We start from the raw sequence: 23,747 nt of genomic DNA on the forward strand, positions 1-23,747 counted from the left end.
TCCCAACTATGCTGCTCTGAAATGGGATTCCGTTTTTGTAAAGGTTTGTGTTGCTCATCTAAGTATGTTGGACTATACACAAACTGTGAGTGCATGCAGTTATGTTTCCCCAGTCCAGGTGCTGTGTGGGGATGGTTAAGAAAGTGGGTGGTTCCCAGGTAACTCACTTATCTCAACAGAGTAACAAAAATAGTGTGGCACTGTTTCCATCTCCTGCAGGCAGCTGTTCTCATGCTCTACCTAGTCTTGAAAGCGGGATCTGGGTACCTAGGCATTCTTCTTATTTTAACGTGCTAATAACACGCAAAACACATTTGCAGAGGTCCTTTGGTTAGTGAAAGCCTGGGATGGAGTGGCTGGTGGGAAGATGATCACGTGACCATTCAGATAAGAGATGTGTTTAAAGGAAAATGGACTCTTCCTATGGGAACTGTCAGTCTGTTCTATGGTTCTTTTGGTGTTCTCCCACTAAGTCTTATCCCTCTGTAAGTGGTCGTCGGAAGGTGGGGTGCCCCTGAAGTGGGGGTGTTCTGGCATTCTGGATTGGCTGTAGTCTATTTTCCTATCTATGTTCTTTGCTTGCCTGTCTTTCCAGTATTGAGATAGGTAGGCTGGAAGGTGTTCGGCACATGAGCTTACGTGTTTGAACCTGACATTGGAACACTTTTTCCCTGTGAATTAAAAATGTAAAGGAAAATACCTATCAACAATGTCCTTTCTACAGCAAAGCTGTTGGCGGACCTTGTGTCGCCTGCGTTAACAAAAAGATTTTTAAAATAGGCTGATATAGTTGTCCAATTCACGGGCACACACACCTTGACTTTATTCTTCTTTCGGTAGCTGGCGAAATCACAACACAGACTTTAATGTGAGCAAGCACACACAGATAAGACGCAGGGGACAGATTATCACATCAACCTTCAAATATTCCATGCTGGGTCCTCTGCTCTCGGATACTATAATCATGTAAAACAATGCAATTTGTTTTATTGGAAACTTCATTTATTTGTTTGTTCATATCAATAAATACAATGAGATGGGGCTGCTTTGAACAATTAAACATGTTTCAGCATAGCACGATTGTTTTCTTAGCACCGGCTACCCTGTGAAAGTAACGTATTCTTTACTGGCTATGCTTCAGATGCAATCTATATACATTGATATCCATTTCATAATTGCAATAAAAACATAAGGTTAGCTTCTTTCATGCAATTCTCTAAGGCCATACTTTTAAATGTTTTAAACAAGCACAGAGCTAGTGTTCTTTTTTTATTTTTGTTAAGTTGCACCAGTGTGTTGAGCTCCCACAGCAGAGAACAATCTATTACTTGCAGACCACAGATTTACCCTGGCAGGGCTGACTCATCCTTACATCATACTGAGGTAGATAAGATAAGCACCAATGAACAGGGCATAATTTATTTAATTTATTTATTTTAACATCTGTATAGAACACCTATCCCAGAGGCATCTGGGCGGTGGTTACATAAGAAGGTTGGTTGTCGTAGTTACATATAGCATTGAGTTACAGAGATTGCATTACAAATAGTTACATAGTACAGATTGTGTCTGGCAGAGATTGTAAATCAAGCAGTACATTGACAGGGAAGATAGCATCACATTGTTCAAAGAGAGGGAAAGGTTGTGTAGCAAGCTGTACATTGATAGGGAAGATAGCATCACATTGTTCAAAGAGAGGGAAAGGTTGTGTATCAAGCTGTACATTGATAGGGAAGATAGCATCACATTGTTCAAAGAGAGGCAAAGGTTGTGCAGCAAGCTGTACATTGATAGGGAAGATAGCATCATATTGCTCAAAGAGAGGCAAAGGTTGTGCAGCAAGCTGTACATTGATAGGGAAGATAGCATCATATTGCTCAAAGAGAGGCAAAGGTTGTGCAGCAAGCTGTACATTGATAGGGAAGATAGCATCATATTGCTCAAAGAGAGGGAAAGGTTGTGTATCAAGCTGTACATTGATAGGGAAGATAGCATCATATTGCTCAAAGAGAGGCAAAGGTTGTGCAGCAAGCTGTACATTGATAGGGAAGATAGCATCATATTGCTCAAAGAGAGGGAAAGGTTGTGTATCAAGCTGTACATTGATAGGGAAGATAGCATCATATTGCTCAAAGAGAGGCAAAGGTTGTGTAGCAAGCAGTACATTGATCGGGAAGCTCACATAATATTGCACATTGAGAAGAAGGAAAGCATTGACTTTCAGGCTTAGTCGGTGTTAATCGTTGCACGTAATGTAAATTGCTGAAGATTTTCTTGGGAAAAGAGCCAGGTTTTGAGGCCTTTACGGAAGGACCATAGAGAGGGGTCTCATCTTAGTAACACTAATTATTTAAGCGCAACATAAGTATGTCATGTGCACTAAGTAAAGAGCCAATGCACATATAGGATTGTGATTATAATAAAAAAGTCATTTAAAAAAAAAATCTTTCAAATATTGAACACTGCTCTCCAAACGCATCTGAGCATAAAACCCCAAAAAACACAAAATGGTTCTGGTTAAAAGAGGCAAAAAAATCACTAATAATTATTGGAAAATATTCAATGTCAAACATCTATGTGTGGCCTTACCTCTGCTCTAAAACCACACAGTGATGTACAAATCTCTACATGAACTAAATTCAGCCAGGTCAGGCATTTCTGCATATATTATTTTATGCCGAATGTCCATTCCCTAAAATTTCATTCAAAGGTTTTCCCAAGAAAGGCATTTCTAGGATTCCAGGGTTCTAGCTATTACCAATTGTGCCTCCTGATGCGCTTTTTCTTTCTTTGATGAATTCTTTTTTGGGAAAGCCTTCTCTAGATTAATCTATGCTTCCAATCTAGCCTGGGTCCGCTAACATTGGTCCATTACAAAGTTCAAGAAGACAGATGGCAGACAAAATACCTATCACGCAGTGTGTGACTTACATATTCATTGAAGAACATTGGATGATAGTGGAAATGCGGATAATAATCTAAATTATGATCGTATACATTAATCACTAAATGAATGGATGATAAATGAATGAAGTGCGCGGTTGTGTTTGAAATGTTCATGATCGGGAAGCAATCAGTGAATTGGCTGGTTTGGTATCTTTAAATTGCCCTTGACCTTACCATGCCGCAGAAACAGTCCAACTAAATTGACACGTCGGTGACGCTGTGATTCCTGTGCACCGTGACAAAAGTCCTCCACCAAGGCAAGATTTTGGCACATTCATCTGCCCTCCCAAAAATGCGAAAAAGCAATTCCTCTAATCAATTGACACCCTTCTTAATTTTGACTAAACACTAAAGATCATGCCAGCAGTAACCGTGTTAGTGTTGATATGTTCTTCTCACTCAAAGCGTGCATCGGGTGCTGTCCCCGTTCAATTCCCTTGAGTTTTGCAGGTAGCCTGGGTGGTGGCAAGCCTTAGAAAGAGTGTGCAGGGCAATCTTTTAATAAATATCCTTCAGCAGCCCTACAATAAGCTTCAAAGAGAAACAAACTCTTTTGTGCACTCGAAGTAGTCCTATAAATATCATTTTATTTCAAGCACGGTTTACTTTGAAGACCTGCACACCACATGCTACTGGAGGCCGTCTTGGAGTGCTTGAACTGCATCCTCTTTATTAGTCATGTACAATGCAGCCATTATGTTTTACAATATACTTCAAATAACACGGATGCTGAATGCATTCGATAGAAAATAGAAAAGGGCATTGCAAGATTAACAACAATAATCCATGGCTCGAAGCCAAAAACAACTTCCTCTAAACCGTTGTCATACTGCGGCCGGCACCCGAATGCTGGTGGAATCCAAAGCTGCAAAACACAAAACAACAATTCTTCAGCACACAAAGTAAACCACATATTGATGAAAATTAAAAACTAAAATCCACATAAAGCAGTGTTTAGTTGGCAGTCTTCTTTTCTATCGTCTGTGTATCTACGGTACAAGTTACCTCTGGAGCAAGAGTGAGTAAATGTGCCAGCAAGTGAGTCAATTGGACTTTAACATCACTTCATTAGCTTTAGGATGGTGTCTACGATGCACAGACCAAAGGTTAATAAAAATACGATAGTTGGACTTCATAGATTTTAGAATCTGACATCATTATGTTTCAAATTCCTCCTGGGCCCAGAGCATTAAGCACTAATAAATTGTGGGTGTAAAAAACATGCTTACATACTAAGAATTGTGATGTGCATTTGGGCGAATCTGCTCATATTCACGCAGCAGATTTAGGAGAGCATGTCAGGAAATCATGCTGTGCTTTTATGAATCACTGCAGAATTGCATCATTATACAAAGAGGGTGCATAGCTCCATTAGGGTACACCATATTTAAAAAATGAGGGAATTCAGCACAAAAGTGCAGCTCCACACCAGCATGCTTTTGGGATCTTCCAGGATACATACTCCTGGTTGGATGAGACACACTTTACCACTGTGGGTCTTTTTTACCTCAGTCTCAATCCCTATTCTTAATCCTAGCATAATTGCATTACAAGTTGCAAATATAATCACGATGATGACCTCTCGTTTCCCTCTTTCTCAATGTAATATTTCCTTTCAGAGGGCCCGTTATATCCATTGTTATATCCATTAGAGTGAAGCATTCCCAAGAGCTGAAGGTCCAATGAACGGGTGATAGTCATAATCTTTGACATGAACGTGAACCCAACACTGCCATGATTGTTTCCGAAAACTGACAACTTGAAATAGTCAGCAAGTTAATAATGAAAGTGGGGCTCTTGGTACACATATGGGGTTCAGGCTAGAAATATCAGAATATAAATTGATATCCACAGGTCTGAGACTATTAGATATTCCATCTGCAATTGAGGGGGCGCACACATATTCTTCTTCTGACAGTGGTTATCACTAATGAAATGTGCTGTTATTGTTTGCAGCGCATACAATCATTTTGGTTACTAACCACACTTGTTCACAGTGTTGGTACATATTATGTTGTTGAGAATGGACATATCAGTCATGTCTTTCGGTATATGTTCATGTGTTGTTTTAATTTTGGTACACCACTAATTGTGAATAAACTCTTTTACCAGTATTTAGAATTGGTAGCCTCATCAAAAACGACTGAGGGATCTGCACCTTCGTCCCCTGTTGGCCACTATCATTACCTTTTGTGTTTAAGGGTGGGGTAGCCTTGACTCACTTTCTTTTGTTTTCCAAGTGGTTATCAAACTACTCATAAATGTGATATTGTAAGGGTAAACATACTGACATCAGCAAACAAGATGTCAGAAACTGATATTAAGGGATCTCGAACTTGCTTTCAAGGTCACATACAGCCCTCAAGCGTGTCTAGTGAATTGTCAATGATCAATGATGTATGACACCCATGTGAACTTCTTTCCAGATGTAAGGAATATAATGGTTCCCAGTGGAAGGAGCATGAAGGATTTAGCACTGACTATATAATGATTGAAGCCAATGACAAGATCATGTTTCTTTTTTGTCTCAAGTTCTCTTAATATACACTTTAGAACTCATAAGATGCAAGGTGGATGCCAAACTGACTTAAAATAAAAAGAATTGTGCTGCAGACAATGGTGGTGGATGCGGGCACCCCAAGGCCAAATTGGGAGTGTGGGATATGTTCCTCTTGCCCTTTTATTGACTTACTGTTGCTGCAGTATTCCAACGCTACAATTGTGTTTCAAGATTGCCTACACATCGGTCTGAAACTATGGGCCTCATTCCGAGATTGGAGGTATCCATGGCGCTATTTGCACTATGGCTGCCTCCAATACCGGGTCCGGCACCGGTCTTGTTCAATGGAGACTTACCGGTGCATTCCGACCCTGGAGGGACCAGTAAATCCCCAATGGACAAACCATTCCCCATTCTCATTTGAGCCCCCGTAGGGCTCAATGGGAATGGGGAGGGCGCTAATAACGGGCTCATTATTAGCGTCCTGGTCCCTTAGCGGGACCCGTAAGGGACGTGTGGTAAAACCACACGTTCCTTACGGTTCCCGCTAAGGGACCTCGGCATTGGGCAGTAAGGGATTACAGACACCAGTCTCTTTACCGGTGCCGGTAATCCCTTACCGTCCAACTCATAATGACCCCCTATATTTTTTGTCAGGCTTTAAGAAGCACCTATACACGCATGGGTATGCTCATTATGCTTGGTAGGTACAGTTCCTGCTATTCCATGAAATCTTCATTCATATACTCACACTTTCATGATGATAAATGCAATTATATTTTTTTAACGGAAGACGATGTGTCAAAGCTATTCGTTTCTATGTTGAGATAGTAATGAGGTGGTGTAATCTACACACGCCTTAGGTAGAACCAAAGATGACAAATGATTTGATTTTGCACTCATGGGTGTGATGGAATTGTACAAAGTCCTGCATGTGCTTGAGCACGTCCCCAAAATACGAATTCATTCATTCCACTGTGCATGATATGAGGGCACATACTTCGGAAAATATGCTGCTCCTAGCATCCAGTGGTAGATGTGCCACTATTGGTTGTGGATTTATTTATTTGGGTATGAAAATATGATTCTCCCCATAGTATGCTGGTGCTGCATATCAAATCAGTGTTCAAGAAACAGAGGCGCAAGGGGAAACTACACCCAAAAAACACCATTCTGTTGTGGGCAGTACACTTGGGAATCTCTGGGGCCCATGGCATGTCGGGGGTGGGGGCCAGAGCACCGTGGTGGGGAACACAATGTCTCTTTCCTTGTGAGAGGCACCACCCCGCCTCCACAATGGCAAGCATATTTTCACGAGCAAAATAGTACAGGCCACATGGAAAATGAACTGCTCAACTCTTTATTTCCTCTTTATTTTAAGTAGAGTAGAATTTTAGAACTGCACTCCACCTTGGAATTTTGACTCTCCCAGAAACATCATATTCTACCCAGGATATGATAAGATATGATATGGCATTTATAACGTGCCTGTAAATAAGTGTTTGTATGTGCGACAAGATAAGGAAGGAGCGGAAACAGAGGGAGGACAAGAAAACGATCTTACTAGGCCTTGTGTCATTCAGATCATGCAAGTGCAGGGAAGTGGAATGGGAGAAGTGCTGAAGGCGAGGGGAGTGCAGGTGAATCAAAAGTGCAGCCAGTGGTTGGCTCAGTGCAGGTAAGTCAGTAAGGGCAGCAAACGGGTGGCTCATAAGTGCAGAGAGAAGGTACTGTAGGGTTGCAGATACAGACCACAAGGGCTAGGGGAGCCATGAGGCAGTGAGAGGTGTAACTGGACATGCAGAGACCTGGGCCCAAGTTCAGAGGGTGGTCAGGTGACCAGGGCGTGGAGAGGTCAGGACATCAGATAGGGAGAGGAAAAGAGAAAGTGGAAGCAAAGAGGAGTCTTGAGTTGCTTTCAGAACCAGAGGTGGTTCTGCTCAAGTTTGAGAGAGGCAGGGAGGCTGTTCTAGAGGTAGGCCTCAGCCGAAGGTAGAGATCTTCCCCCAAATCTCTGCTTGGAAAAGCGACTGACCCTCAGAGTGTTGGGGGTGGATGAACAGAGAGCTTGAGAAGGGAGATGTTTAGGAAGAGAGGGTTGTAGGTAGTGTGGTAACAAGCTGCAGAAAGCCTTGTGGGCGATGCAGAGGGTCTGGAACTTGATCATTGCTGCCACTGGGAGCATGTGAGGAGACTTCAGAGCTGCAGAGATACGATTCCTGAGCTTGAAGCAAAGGACAAGTCTTGCCGTCCTGTTATGGATAAGTTTTAGAGGACAGAAACTAGAAGCAGAAAGATTTAGAAAGAGGCTGTTACAGTAGTCCAGCCTAGAGTGGACCAGAGCTCTGGAGAGAGTGAGCTTCTGGGGGAAAGCGAGGAAAGGAAGAATACCTCTGATGAGGTGCAGCTGATAGTTTGACTTCTTAGAGACGTCCAAGATGTGAGGAGAAAATACGAGGATGGAGTCGAAGATGGTAGGAGCAGGAAGAGGGCCCAGAGTGGGCGGCCAGAGAGAGGAAAGTAGGGAGCTGATGTTCTGATGAAGAGGATCTCTGTCTTACTGGTATTAAGGCAGAGATCATTGGCGGCACACCATTCCTGAATTGCAGAAAGACAGTTTGGAATAAGAGAAGGAGAAGAGGTGGCCAAGGGGGGCCTGAAAGAGAGCTGGGTATCATCCGCATAGCACTGAAAGTTAGTGCAGAGAGCAGTGATGCGGTGGGCAAGAGGTGCCAGGTATTGGTTGAACAGCCAGGGAGAGATGTTAGACCCCTGGGGAACACCACAGGTAGAGAGAGAGATAGAAGAGAGGAAGGACCCCAGTTGGACCTTAGAGGGCCAATCCATGAGAAAGGAGGGCAGCAGGGCCAGCGCTGATCGGTGATACGCAGGTCATTACAGAGGCAATTGAGCAGGATGGCAGGTTTGACCGTATCACAAGCAGATGAAATATTGAGGAAAATGAGGACAGAAGGAAGGTTAGAATCAAGGATAGAGAGCAGGTTTTCACAAATGTTCAGGAGAGCAGTATTCATGCTTCTGGCCGCTCTGAAGTCAGATTTCTGGTCATGGAGACAACCAACAGATTCAGTGTGCAGATTAATCTGGGAGATGGCCAGCTTTTCCAATGATGAAGTTAAATGTTAAGTAATCAGGCCCCAGGTTACTAGACACACAGGCGCAACATTGTCCACTTGTCCGTCCTCTGACGTTGTGTGCGCTTTCCCACTGAGCAAGATCTGGCCTTCTTACTCTTGGGCATTCTTTGGAGTGTGACCATCCCTACTCACACATTTTGTTGGAACTCATTGAACTCAGTTCTGCATCCATCTTTTCCGTTTGCATGTGAGGTAGCACTGACCATTCACATTGCTTTGTGTGTGTGTTTGATGTATGGTTGGATTAATAATTCCATATGAATTAAATGACCTGTATTGCTAAAATCAAAATCGACAACTTGTGAGCCCCATCATATGTGTGTGCTCATAATTCAAAGGAAATACTCATTAGTCACTGGTCTTTCAAAATAAGATCAGAGTATCTCTTGCAGGGGTATAGCAGGCAGCGCTGAAGCCCCGATGGCAAAGTGTAGTCTCTAGATCCCTCAGAGTGGCTGTGCATGGATTATTTATAACCCCTTTAATACCCAGAGATTTCTAAGCATGGACCCGGGAATCGAACTTGTGTTGCTCAAGGTCGTCTTGCTTCCAAGACGGGTGCGTTGCCCCTGAGCTATCATTAAACTGTGGTACTCTTGGTTGCTTGACTGATGCTTGGGGAAGACAGACAGATCTGCATTCAGGGGTTGGTGTAAAAATCTGAGATTTGCACCTGAAGTCTGATCCCGGTTTGCAACAAAAACTATCTAACCAAGCTGAAAGATAGGGTTTGAGTGTGGAGGACAGCAAGCCACCATTACATTGATCAATTTATCACAACTGTCGGTTCGAAAAGCATTTAAGGAAACTCACCGAAATATTGCACAGGAAGAGGAAAGCTGCAATATTCTTGAGGATTCTTCTCTTCCTGCTGAGCTTCCTTGGGTTTCCTTCCTGGATGGATAGATCTGCAGCAACAAGTCTAAATGAGTTATTATTCTGCTGATCGCTCTTATCACCATCAGCGTTATTTTCTCTCATGGAAACACTCCCATTTGTCATGTACGGAAACTCTTTGTTGCACATTGTAGCGCCTTCATTGCAGATTACTTCAAATGCGGAAGGGAGCGACAGAGTACTTTCACTTGATACTGTGAGTATCCGTTTAATGGATTTTATCTCACCCTCAGCCTTTTCTTCTTTGCAATGGATGCATTCGATGATGAACAAATTCTGAATATATTTCTCGATAATGACCAGAACAGAGTAAGGTAGGTTGTACCATGAGTAATACGGGCGAGTATCTGCCAAGATGATTGCTAAAATGGACCCCCAAGAGATAAGCCAAGACCCACAGGCCGTGCCAACCAACAAGTCAGCATCAAGTTTTCTTGACGGGCTTTTGGAATCATCCAGTGATCTAGCTTCTGTCCGGTAAATTAAGAGACCAACTATGCCAACAGTACACATTAAGGTCAGAACTATGATGGCATACACGTAGAACAGAGTCAGAGCTGATTCGCTTTTAGCTTTTGAGCGCCCAATCTGAATGAGGTAGACAACCAGGACGGCAATAGTGGTGGTAAGCACAAGCAGGCCCAGGATTGTGCCAGCAGTAATGCCGTGGAACTTGAATTGAATCTTTTGCTGAAGATTGGAGTGGGCCGTGCGGCCAATGTTCTTCCACAATACGTAGAGCACAGTGGATGACAAGATATGGTACTCAATGGTGAATGGGTAGAGAAAGTAAATTCCTTGAGAAAATATTGAACATATGCTGGTCGTACAATTGCATTCAGGTGTATGAAGATCTGCAGTGGATAGAAAAAGGAAATATGTCAAATTATGCCTTTGTATTCTTTGGACAATCTGTTGCATATTACTCAGTAAAAGGTAGAAAGATAATGCATAGAAATATAATCAACAGAATGCAACATTGTCCTTTTTTGTGTTCTTCTGTGTTTATCTCCCTTCACATTTAAATGTCTAATTTCTGTCTGGTGTTTCATGACTACATGCCCATGCTCTTACTCATCATACAGCTGCTTATTTCAAACAAGACAAATTTGGCAAATATTGAAAATGTTTCCAGCTACTAATTTACAAAATCCACAACAATATATTGAGGTGACTGGCGCCTGCAGATGTGGTATTTGAAGGTGGTGAGTTGGTTGTCCTGCTACCAAGCAGACATAAAGCTTAAGACAAATCCCCCTCTTCCATTAGGCTCCTCTTCATATGCTGCTGGCAGCTCCTATCAAACAATGGAAGCAAAGTCTCCTTTAAAGCTATCAATCACTACATCAGCCCACTTCCAGAAATATCTAACACAATCAATCTAATTGCATTAATCAGTAATTCAGTGACAAGATAGACCAGACACTAAATTGTTAACACCATGCAGTCCAGCCCAGTTTTGGTAATTACATCACAAGACACCCCATGCTGGACCACCTTCAAGATTCTCTCACTTCTAAACTGCACCAATATCCTCCTTACTTTATCAGGCTACATGAAAGGACACATTGAAATTCTCTCTCAGGAAGCTTTTCAGCCACTCCTCAAAACAATTTTAGTCTGATTGTTGTCATCAAGATGGCCAAGAAAGCACTCAATTACCATGGCCACCTGGCTGAAACGCAACTGTTTCCCCGTGTATGCATGATCCCCACCTCTCCCAACCGTATGCACAATCGCTCATGGAAAAAGAAGGCAAATGCTAATGCAGATAAAGGACCCATAAGTGCTTTTAGGGAGTGGAGACTGCGTGACTCTCACAGGACTACTGCTTCGGCAAGAACATTGCTTTGGATTCACCATCAAATAAATGAAGACTGGGTCTCATCCCTAACATGTATCCCCTGTCTCTTAGCCTGTGTGCCCCTCCGTCCAATACCTACCAGATGTACCATTAAAGGTCTATCCTTCTTATTGTATTCATATTATTAAACAAAATCTCCATATTCCTTTTTTGTATAGCTTGGTTCGGGTTGCACAAAACTCATCACATATAGCACACATACACAATCTTGTATTGTCCCTTCCTGCTTGTGCAGCTTCTGTCTGAGTGGGCTGGCGCTATACAAGTACAAGCACGCATTATAAATGTATATATTTTGACCACACTAACTAAAGGTTTTGTGCACTTATCCACTCTTCAGGATAGTTTATAATCCACGGATGCATGCTGAATCAAGTATTTATTTTATTTTTTTATTTTATTGGTTTGAAAATCAAACCTTTAAAATGTTTTCACAACGATTCCACATTCATACTATTACAATTACCACGGTTTTACTTAAAAATGCCCCTGTAGCCTTCGTCCGTTTCTCCGTCTTTTCTCCGCCTTAAATGACAAATCGTATTTTCTTACTAATCACAAATCTCAAACATCACACAAATTCATTTTACATTTTTGGCCTCAATTTGTTTAGCGACTCTTCGATTACTGTCAAAAATGAGGTCAGGGGCATGATTAATTTCCGGTCCTTTCCATTCCACATTTTCTGCCACCAATCTTCGGCACTCAATGCTTGATGATTTGAAGCCCATTCTCCCAGATGAATGGATCTTTCGTTTTTTAAAGCCGAACAGAATAAGACGAGGTGTTTCAGGGATTCCACATCTTTACCGCAGATACGACAGATCACATTTAAGTCAGTTTCTCCTGCTTTCAGTTTGATTCGATCCTTTGTTAAGAAGGCATTCAGCCTAAATAGCATATAAAGTCTTTGTGCATTTGGATTTGGGAATAGACTTATGTAGGGTAGCAACGAATTATAACTTCTGGCTTCCGCCGGCGCATCTTTCATCGAACTTGCGGAAAGGCGCTCGTTACTTGTTGTTATCCAATCTGTGCGCCAGATCTTTACTTTGGCACCAACTGGATTGACGCAGAGAGATTGGGCATTGATGTTAATCCCAGACAACAAGTCTTCACCTCGTTTTGTCCATTGCGACCATATGTCGTTATCACCATCGCTTGCATTATGGAAGATCTTAAATTGGAGAATTCCAACTTCGGGTTTAGATTTCCGTAACAACACCAGTTGGTTCCAACAGATCCGTGCATGTAGTGACACGAGAGCAAGTTCGTATCTTATGCACGATGTAGAAATGCCTATTGGCAGACTCAGTGCTTTTGACCAGAACATATGTTCTAAAGAGGCCCAATGAGATGGAGGGCAGCCAAAGGCATTTTCTGCACCGTAAGACAAGATGGGGACCACTTTTTGTTCGTAAAAATTCCTCACTGGACGTATGGAGAAGTGGCCATATTTTTTTTTGAATTACTAGTGCTTGACATGCCAGCTGCCCGCATTTCCTCTTGGAGTCAATTACCCACGGGTCATCACAAATGCTAGAGTTAAGGATCATTCCCAGATATTTTACGGAGGTCGATGACTCTAGCTTGACCTGATTTAAGCTCCACCGATATTTTAGTCTTTTTTGATTCCGACTAGATCGTAGATTTTCAAACACCAGAATTTCTGTTTTTGACGGGTTGATTTTCAAACAGTTCTTGTCTACGTATTGTTGGACCACGTCCAATTTACATTGAAGCCCGATCGGTGTACGATCCAGAAGAACAAGGTCGTCGGCATACAATAACCAGCTTACTGGAGCTGAGTTAAGTTTGGGTGAAAAAGCTCTAACAGATTGGATTGCCTCACCTATATCAAAAATAAATAAACTAAAGATTGCTGCTGCTAATGGGCAACCTTGTTTGACTCCTTTATAGGTGTTGATGTTGGGCGATAAAGCACCTTTTTGATCAAGGCGAATGGCGATCGAAGTGTCAGTATGAAGTTCTTTGATCGCTGCGAGAAGATCTTCTGGACACTCCCAGGTTTCCAATTTCTGCCACAGCACTTTGCGATCAATCATATCGAACGCCATCGAGAAATCAACAAAGGCCACGCAGACTCTTGTGTTTGTCCTCAGAGCTTCCATCTTTAGCAGATTCAAGATCAACAAATTCAATGAGCACCCTACTTGTTTCACAAACCCCGCTTGTCTCTCATCGAATTTTTGCGCTGATTGAGCCCATTTAATCAATTTCTTTTGCAATAACGATGCGTAGATTTTACCTAACACATCGAGCAGTGCCACAGGGCGATAGTTGTTTGGTAACGCTCTGTTCCCCTTCTTGAATATAGGTACTATGATACTAGTTTTCCAGGAAGTCGGCACTCGTTTCTTTAGATTTATTCGTGTAAACAAGTCAGAGCACAAATCCGTCCATTGGTCAGGAAACTGTTTAATCATAAGATTCGTCAGCCCATCAGGCCCCAGTGCTCTTGAATTTTTTGAGTTCATTATGACTTCCCGGATTTCAGCTTTTGAGAAAGTCAGGTTCCACTTTGATAGCGTGGATAATGACTGCCTTTCTGGAGTGCGAGGTTTGTCATATAACATGGTGAAATGCTTGATCCAGTCTTCTTCCGTTACTTGACATGTAACTAACGCATTCTGTGGTGCTTCCAAGTCGTTTATTACTCGCCAGAAATCCCCGCTGTTCTTGGATGATAACGTACGTAACATTGCCTCAGCGTCATTTTGATATAAAATAGCTCGGTGGGATTTAATCCAGTTTTTGTAGCGCTGTCTAGTTGCCTTGTTTTTTAGCAATTTTTCTTCTGCTGGACCTTTATTGTTCTTCCTGATTTCTGCTCGCATTGTTCTCTTTCGTAATAACACTGCTAAATCAAAGGAGTGATTTCTTTGGAAACTGCGGTTTTTCATTCCATTGATCTTAGATTTGCATTGCATCAAAATCGGAGCGTATTCGATGTCTGTTGGTTGCGATTTGAACTGAGTATAAATCTTAGCGACGTCCTGTTCTTCTAGTCTTAAGCGTAATCTGTTCGGTTCGACTAAGGTGTTAAATCCCCATTTTAGTCTTTTTGTTGTTTGTTTGTTGCAAGTTTGTTGTCGAATTTTGTTACCAACATGTCATGGTCACTATTCATCATTTTACAGACATTCAAAGATTTTATTCGTTCCTGAAATTTATCAGAGACAAAAATGTAATCGATGATTGAACGTTGAGGTCCATTTTGCCACGTAGCTTTTGGTGGCGTATCTCCCTGTATGTGACCGTTTAACATCGCCAACCCTCTTATATTCAGTTCTTCCAACCAAGATTGTGCGAGGCGTCTTTTAGCTTCGCTCTGCGGTGTGAAAAAGTCAATGTTTAAGTCACCGCAGAGCATAGTGCCTGAACCACTTGAAGATTCCCGCAAGTTGTCGATTATTACGGAAACTTGATCGATAAAAGAGTGAGTCCCCGCCGCTTGATGATTCCAATAAATATTAATTATATTTAATGTGTCATCTGACGAAGGATTGTCAGTGGGTTTCTTTATCTCGCATACTTGGATGTAGGGCGTGTGATTTGTTGATTTAATTAGGCGGTAACCGGACGATCGTTTGATCAAGGTTAATAACCCAGCTACCGGGCGCCCTTTTTCACCCTTCACGGCTGGATTCAGTGCAAATTCAAAATCAGGTAGCAATGGAGATTCGCGCAACCAAGTTTCTTGCAGGCATATCACCTTTAGGTCGTCAGTCCATGGGGTGTTAAACAGATGTAAAAAGCCGCGAGTGTTCCAAGATGCAAACGAACATTCTTGAGCCTGGTTCAGGATCGAACGTTAGCTGTTCTTTTTAATATGCAGGGCTGAAGCTAACCAAGACCATTCCTGCGGGGCCTCATTTTCTACCTGGTTATTTGTATTCTGGGCCATCACCCCAGATACCGGAGTTCTGTTTGCTATTGTTATTTTAATTTTCTCCATCGGGGTCATTCTCATTGGCTCACCCTCCTCGAGGAGCTCATCGTTCAGGTTTATGACTTCCTTGTGACAAACATTTCGGAGTTCTTTATTTTGCCTCTGCGGCTGCAGTTTTTCGTTTTGCTTCTGCGGCAGCAGTTGAGAGTAATTAGATACCTTTGCATTTCGTACTATAGGACTGGGCCGTTGTGTGTCTGTCTGAGGGGCTGGTGCATCTCGGGGACCTTTCAATCTCTGTTCATTAACACCGCTTTCAACGTCCTCCACCTTATATGAATCAAAACCCATCGATAGCAGGTCTTCTTCAGCCTCCAAAATTACGTTCGCTATTATGTGGGAATTTAAATGAAGGATCACTAGGTCTGTACGGGTCTCATCTGGAAATTCTACCGTTTGTATGTCCTTTGACTCAAGCGACCGAAGACGGGGAATATGATGTAATAATTTTAATACGTTAGATCTATTCAAAATTAAGTTATCTCCTCTAGATAGACTTTCCAACGTTAGTTTGACTATAATCGATGATTTTTTCTCACCCATTTTTTCTTGCCTTTGTTCAGCCATAGTATCGCTTTTTTTTGGCAATGGAAGTTGATCGAAGCACTTTTCCAGTTGAGGACATCGGAATTCTGTGGCGAAAGTAGAAAGGGAGACACCGCTTCTTTCCATTTGGTTGACTCCATTCGTGCCAATGCGGTTGATTTTGCTGGGCACGAACGTGTTCTGCGGTTTATTCATACGCTGACCTTCCCGTCTCTCTTGAAGTGTTTTAAAGACCGGACTCCTGGGAACACTGGCACTTACCCCATCTCCAATTGTGTTGGGAATAATCTCGCATCGCCTCAGTTTGGAGAGGTCAATTGGACACGACAGCGGGTTATTGCTCGCAGGAACAACGCAACTTTTGTGCGGAATTTGAGTATCATTCTGTCGATGAGGAGCGTCACCTTTTGGAGCAATCGTTAAGCCAGTGATACTTTCTTTCTGTGGAACTTCAAAGCCGGGCTGCTCACTTGGACCGGAGTCACTTGTTGGATCAGTCTCCTCATATATGGAAAGATCCAATAACTCAATCTGGATTGAGTGGACCTCTTGGCATGATAAGCTTTCAATTGTACCAGGTTGCTTTACCGTTTCGATTGAGCGTACGCGTACCTTCTCGTTAATCGTATCGGCTAATTTCAAGCTTGAGGTAATAGCCTTATCCACCAGTTGGAACATGTTTAGGTTACGTAGGAATTTTCGAGCACCCTTTTGTTGCCCTTTTTTCCGTGCCGGCAAATTCTTCTGTTTTTTCTCCAAACAAGCTTGTGGTTTTTTTGCGGTCACATGGGATTTCAAGTTCGATTCTGCATCCTGACTCCCAAAAATTGGAAAGAGCGCACCCGGCATCACAACGGATGAAGGTTGAATACGTGGCTCACTGGCTTGTGACCCCTCCGACGCGGGCTGCATGGAACTTGAAGCTTGTTGGGCGTCCAGTAACGCAGGATTCGTACTATTTTTAGATTGTAGAAAAGCAGTGTTAAGGGACATATCGAGGGTATTAGCATCATCCGGCTTATCCCTTGTCGATGTAATGCAGTTGGCTAGGGGCCCAACCAACGGTCCCACTAGGAAACAACCTACATCAAGCAAAGGGGGCAAGGCTGTTTTCTCTTTATCTCCAGATCCTTCTGCTTGGCTTTCGGAGGCATGCCTTTTAGAAGTCGGCTTTTTGGATAACTTGTCACAATTGAATTTCTCCTTTTCCCGGGAGCTTTCCTTTGACTTTGTTGATTGTGTTATTTCACTTCCCGGAATTTGCACTTCCCAAGTTTGTTCACTTTCCGGTTTTCGAAAGAGAGACAAGGCTTCCCTTGCAACTTCTGCAAAGAGTTTTTTATCGATTTTGTCATTTAGTTTGACTTCATTTAAGGACTTTAGTCCCGCTAATATGGTGTGATTTTGTTCCTCATGTTTAGATTTTTGGGCGGACTGTAATGACTCCAAGTGCATCACTTTTGAGTTCAGCATGGCTGTTAGGGTCGAAATATCTTTTATATTTTCATTTAGTGATTCGTATAACTTTGTGAAGGGTGTTAAGGAAATCGCCATTGCCGAAGTTAGGGCAATTAAAAGCTCATTTGCTGGTACATGCACGCATGGAGCTGGTTGATTCTCCCTGCCTTTTCCTTGTATGTTACGTTTTACGTGTCCATGGCGATTCCTATCCCGTCTAATTTTCGGAAACGGGCGTTCGATAAATGAGGAGTCTTTTGTGGTCGAATCATTCACAGAACCTTCATTATTTGACTCGTTTGTGATTTGTAGCTGGGAGTTCTGTCTGGGATTAAGATTTGATCCACCATACATCGGGAGTCTTTTTTGTGAGTCTGCCATTATATTTTGCATTGGCGAGACTGACTCATCTGGGGTTACAGGGTCAAGGACTTTGTGATTCATACTCTTGCCATACTCCCAACTGCGACTATTTAAAGTCGTGATGTTCGGACGACTCCTTTCCTGAGGAGTCTCCGGCATTGCAACAAACTTCGGAGTGGATGTGACAGAATGTTTATTTGAGTACGATTTGTTCATTAATATCAGGTTCTTTAACACTGTGGATATCACCTCCAGCGAGTTTCTCCTGTCTGAGGTGGCAGACACCAATTCACCGACCCATAGTTTGTCACCTGATAGAACGTCATCAGTCAAAGCTTGAACATCAGTCGGATTGATTGCGGGAGGGCGTATTAACGAAAGTGTTGGTGTATTCATTTGTAGTTGGTTAGGTTTTATGGGCAATATGCCTTCATGAGTAAGCACCAACACGTCATTACCGCGAAGTGCCTCCGCGACAAAAAGTCTTTCGCCTTCATTGAAGCAGTTCGAACACTTGCTAGGGTCCGCAACAACACGACTGCCGGGACTCGCCTCCGCTAGATCAACCAGTCGCTGTGCAGTATCCACAGCCTCCGCTAGGGAGTCACGGTCCCCGACATCCTCTATTTCCTCCTCCAGAGCCATCGAACAGCACCGCCCCCCATCCACGGCGAACTCGCCGGAAGCAACCGCCGGCGCCCGCGAGCACACATCCAGGGAGGGGGCGCCTTGCATCAGCTCCACCACTGGACCCCGCGACTCCCGGAGCGACACGCTCATCCCATCGCAGCCTACAAGGGAGGGATCCGATCCCACCGGTAAGTCCCTCGTGGCGTGGTTGCATTTTTCAAGCGAATCACACGTCGGTAGTAGTTCGTGGCTCGACATACGGCGAGTCTTAGATCTTTTCTGAGCCGATTTGGGTGTATGATGTGCAACCTGCGTAATACCCAACGGAACATCAGGGTCTGAGTTGGAATTGGATCCAGGGGACTTCAAATATGACTTTACTTCGGCTGGGCCGATGAACACATTGTCATTGTCATGTGAATGGGGAATGAATTCTCTCGCGTGACCAAAATTGTCTGTAGGCGAGTTACATGAAAAATATTGGCTCACCTGCTTCTGACGGCATTTTTTCGCCGGGGGCTCTGGAGGTTCAAGCGGGGCCACACGCTTGAGTTGAGCTCGAGTCCTTAATGTTGTTGAGGCAGCCAGAATTGATGGATCCATCGCCTAACTCGCCAAACAGCCAAACAGCGTCTCCTCAGCCCTTATGCCTCAGGGCTTAACGCCACAAGGGCGGGGGAGGCGGCCTCTTATGCCTTGAGACCCAGTCAGGTGACTGGTGACTGGGTAAAAGTCTAAAAGGCACAGGCACACGCACCTCTCAGGTCACTGTTTAGCTGCTCCTGGGATCTCTCTCCTCTGCTGGTTTCTCTGCTGGATACTGCAGTCACTCGCCACAGCCAAACAGCGTCTCCTCAGCCCTTATGCCTCAGGGCTTAACGCCACAAGGGCGGGGGAGGCGGCCTCTTATGCCTTGAGACCCAGTCAGGTGACTGGTGACTGGGTAAAAGTCTAAAAGGCACAGGCACACGCACCTCTCAGGCCACTGTTTAGCTGCTCCTGGGATCTCTCTCCTCTGCTGGTTTCTCTGCTGGATACTGCAGTCACTCGCCACAGCCAAACAGCGTCTCCTCAGCCCTTATGCCTCAGGGCTTAACGCCACAAGGGCGGGGGAGGCGGCCTCTTATGCCTTGAGACCCAGTCAGGTGACTGATGACTGGGTAAAAGTCTAAAAGGCAGAGGCACACGCACCTCTCAGGCCACTGTTTAGCTGCTCCTGGGATCTCTCTCCTCTGCTGGTTTCTCTGCTGGATACTGCAGTCACTCGCCACAGCCAAACAGCGTCTCCTCAGCCCTTATGCCTCAGGGCATCAAGTATTTAAACGCAGTATTGTTTGGCATTCTCTGGCAGTGCTGGATTAACCATTAGGCTAAGTAGGCACCGGACTATTGGACACGCTCTTTTTAGGGGCCCAGCGACAATGGACACAATAATGCAGTGCAGAAAATGAAAAACACATTAGAAGATAATTTGAAGGGTGGCAACATTTCGACTGCCTAGGGGCCTCTACAGGGTTTAATCAGACACTGTTGTCTGGATAGTATCTCATTTTGCAATCTTTTTTAAATAATTATATTTTTATTTTTTATTTTGTACAGTTGGTTACAGATTAAAAAACCTTAGCACACGAAAACAAATAAAACATACCAATAACACATGATTACATTAATACATTAATCATTGGATTACTATACATAACACACTGCAGACATTTTCTTAAAATTTCAAATGACCACATTCTAAAATGATATTCTAAAAACAGAACCATATCAAACAAATGTACTACATACAAAATATATTACAACCATTATTTCTTACAAATAATTCATGATTAAACAAAGCTAATTATTTAATAACTTCAGAGTGTGCTTTTTTTGAAATGTAGTTAGTTTTCCTGCACTTACCAAACCCCTGTCTCAATTTCTTCTGGCATTTAAAAATAAATAATCATGTACTGCAATGTCGATTGACTAGGCGTGCCCATCTCTGCAGTTTCCAAAAAGGATCTGTGGTAAAGCCTTGACTTTGCTGTACATTTGTATCACCGCCTAAGAGATATGCTTTGAAAGGACTTCATACCCGGCAGGATAGCTCAGGGGCAACGTGCTCGCCTTGGAAGCAAGACGACACGGAGCACTAACGGTTGGATCCCCTGGTCCGCACTTAGAAACATCTGGGTATTAAGTGCATTATAAATAACCCATCATAACATTTCATATCATGCAAGATGCATCATTGATGCTACAGGGAAGCTCTTAGAAATGCACAGACTAGTTTCATTCATTGCGGTAAAATTGGTAGCAAATAGAGCATCTGCTTCACCTCTACAATGGTGGCACGGTCTGAGGGCAGGCTATACCCTACAGAGATATGAGTCAGCAGCAGAAGCATCCAAACAACAATAGTGTGGTAAGTATACATGTCTATACAAACACAGACTTTATTCAAAGACAGACAATAATCAAAAATACTGCATACCCCTGCAAAGAGAATATACCGATAAAGCAGGAATTTGTTGCTTTAAATTGCATTTGGTAAGCTAGAGAAAGAACTTCTAACAAGTCTCTAGGGTCTGAGGAAAAGGCAAGGACTTTTTCGATCCTTATTAGGCGTTGGAAGGGGCACCTAATCGACCAGTTCACTATGTTATTCTTTGTTCATTGACTGGACAGCTCGGAGCTGGTTTTCTGGGCACTTGTGGTAACCTGGACATCTCAGGGCCTGGTGCAGCAGCGGAAATCATGCGCTGGCCAACTCCCGTAAATACATTATTTTCAGGAGTTCATTCTCAACACTATTGACTGGCTTCCAGCACCCTTGAAGGGCCCATCCTTCTGAAATATTAAAAAGAAAAGCATTTCTGTATCTGTTTGAATGATAGAAATGCAAGTGGGAGATCAGCAGTTCATAACGATGCTGTTTCATGCACAAATAAGTGCATGAAGGTGTCGGAAATAATCATGTCATGCAGTGGGCAGCCCCTTTTGCTTATTCCACAATTATCTGTGCATTTCTAAGAGCATCCCATTTGTGGATCCAGGATTTGTTTTGTAGCAGCTATAGTCGGGACTGGACTTCTTGAGAAGCCATACTCACAACCTGTTATAGTTAACAAGCTTTAACAGCATTTGGACTTTCAATCATATGGCATATACATATTACACACCCAGTGAGCAGGCCAATTTAGCATTTTAAGTATGTACATGCCAAAGAGTGGATTTGAAACTGGGACCTTGTCATTGGTAAACCCATGCTCTAAACTCTCAGTAAGCAGGTGTGACATAATAGGTTATGTGAAATATACTTAAAAAGATGAGAATCTTCCTAAGAAAATTACGGTATGCATGCATTTTGTAGCACACTGAGTTGATCCGTAGGGAAAAAAATCACTTAAAATCAAACAAGCATTGGCAAATCCAATGGTTTTGGCATTTACTGCTGTTCATTTTGCATTTATAGGCACCAGGGTGCACGGAGAGTGCAACGTTTCAAATGAGGATGCAATAAGGGGTGTGGGTGTGGGTGTGCAAGAGAATGAGAAGGAAGGAGAATAGAACAAGGGAGGAAACAATTGAGAGACAGTGCCATCGATGATGAGCAAAAGGAAACAGGAGAGAGGAAAGTTGAGAGGGAGAGGGTAAAAAATAAAGCAACAGTGTGAGAGTTAGGATGAGAGGTGGTAGAGAGCGGGAGTGGGGTGGATGTGTGGGTTGTAGAGAGAGTTGGGTGGGTAGGCGGGAGGGTGTAGAGAGAGCAGAAGTACGGTCGGAGGTTGGTTGTAGAGAGAGCAGAGGTAGGGTGACATCACATACCCTAGATAGATTACGGTGGGAACGTGTACAATTTTGGACTGGTTTGGGTTTAGGTGACTGGTTTAGGTGATGGTAGTTGATTGGGGAAAAAAGGGCCAACAAAAACAAATAACCAAGCAGCCTCGGAGGTCTTGACAAAAGTAGCCTAAAATAGCCCAAACAAAACCCAACAAGCAAAAGGAATGGGGGTGAGGAGGGTGTGTTGGGATAGAGAGATTGGGGGTGGGTGGGGTAGAGAGAGTGGGCGTGGGCTAGACAGACTGGCCATGGGGTGAGTAGGTGGGATTAGAAAGGCAGCCTCAGGAGGACAGATCTGCCATCAAAACTAGTCCAATAATAGACCAAATGGCCATGGAAAAAGCCTTATACGAAATCACTGCGCAGCTGAGAAATGGTAAGCCGAGCACCTGATTTGCTTATTACAAAGCTGCTGATTGGAACACATATTGCCAGGGAATTTCTGAATGGGTAGAACGGTGGAGGAGTTTGTAAAAAGAGATGTTTCTGATTTGGCAGTTTAATGCCATGGCATTGCCTATTGCTGTGTGTAAGCACCACAAAAATTCCCTAACACCAGGGGTGTTGCTAGGTCTGAAAAAGACCCGGGGCTATGCTAATGTCAGAACTGTCAGGACTGGGGGATAGCTCGCCTTTTGGTTGTAGCTCCTGAGATTCTATCTGGGGCTACAAGCAGAAAACCAGGGGCTATAGCCCCCTTGGCACCCCCCTAGCAACGCCTCTGCCTAAAACCATAAAGACAACGTTTTTGGCCTCCTCTTTGACCTAGGTGAGGTTTCCTATGAGTGAAGACTATTTCAAAGTGAGAAGGTAGGCTGTGGATACAAATATTTTAGTTTTACTTTCATTCAGACAAAGTAAGTTGATACTAAAAGGCATTGAAGTTACTTGTTCTCTTTCTTTGTTCTTATTGGGAGTATGACCGCCAGTTTGGATCACCGGTGTGGAGATGGAACGTGACAGTAAATTATGAGATTACATCTGATGAAGGACGGATGTGTGCATTGAACAGTCAGGGGACAGGTTGGATCACTGAGGTAGCCCACAAGGCAATGCACAATTATGTATGTGAAACTGGCTTAGTCTTACTACAAGAGAGCAGGCATGATGGAAAATGTTTACCCAAATGAGGGTAGTTTCCCCTACACCACAAATGAGGTGACAGTGTATGGCGAGAAATGTATGGACTACTCTGTCAAAGGACGCTGAAAGGTCCATGAGGTGCTGAATAGATTGTTCATGTGTGTCAGCAAAATTTTTTAAGGTCCGTCCGGACCATGTATGTGTTTCTGGATGGATGAAAACCTGATATTTTCCTGAAAAAATCCTTCATTTTCTGTACAGGTATGCAGTTCCTACAAATACCAAATGATCAACCTGACAAAATGGCAGAAAATATTGCAACACTCCACTCACCGGTATTAGGTAATAAAATCGCCGCAAAAATGTCGCCGGTAAAAAAATTGCGGCAAAAATGCTGTGGTTTGACCCGGTAAAGGTGTACCCAATTATACCATTTAAGGCGAGCTGGGGTTGCGGGGGTGTCCCCCATTCCCTTTAAATGGTATAATGGGTCCGGTG

General features: G+C 43.3%; 1 protein-coding gene across 2 annotated transcripts in view; it reads right to left on the reverse strand.

Annotated features, from left to right (window-relative positions):
• Positions 1-1,013: 1,013 nt before the first annotated feature.
• Positions 1,014-23,747, reverse strand: part of LOC138516662 (proton channel OTOP1-like) — a 169,186-nt gene continuing 146,452 nt past the window's right edge. For both annotated transcript variants that reach the window (XM_069631961.1, XM_069631960.1), the window contains exons 6-7: positions 9,418-10,355; positions 1,014-3,811 (exon numbers count right to left, since the gene is read on the reverse strand). In XM_069631961.1, the coding sequence (XP_069488062.1) occupies positions 3,641-3,811; positions 9,418-10,355 (1,109 nt within the window). In that variant the 3' untranslated portion in view covers positions 1,014-3,640. The remainder of the gene's footprint in view (positions 3,812-9,417; positions 10,356-23,747) is intronic.

Source organism: Ambystoma mexicanum, chromosome 6q (genome assembly GCF_040938575.1).
Source record: "Ambystoma mexicanum isolate Mex_15411 chromosome 6q, UKY_AmexF1_1, whole genome shotgun sequence".
In the NCBI taxonomy this organism is placed as follows: domain Eukaryota; kingdom Metazoa; phylum Chordata; class Amphibia; order Caudata; family Ambystomatidae; genus Ambystoma; species Ambystoma mexicanum.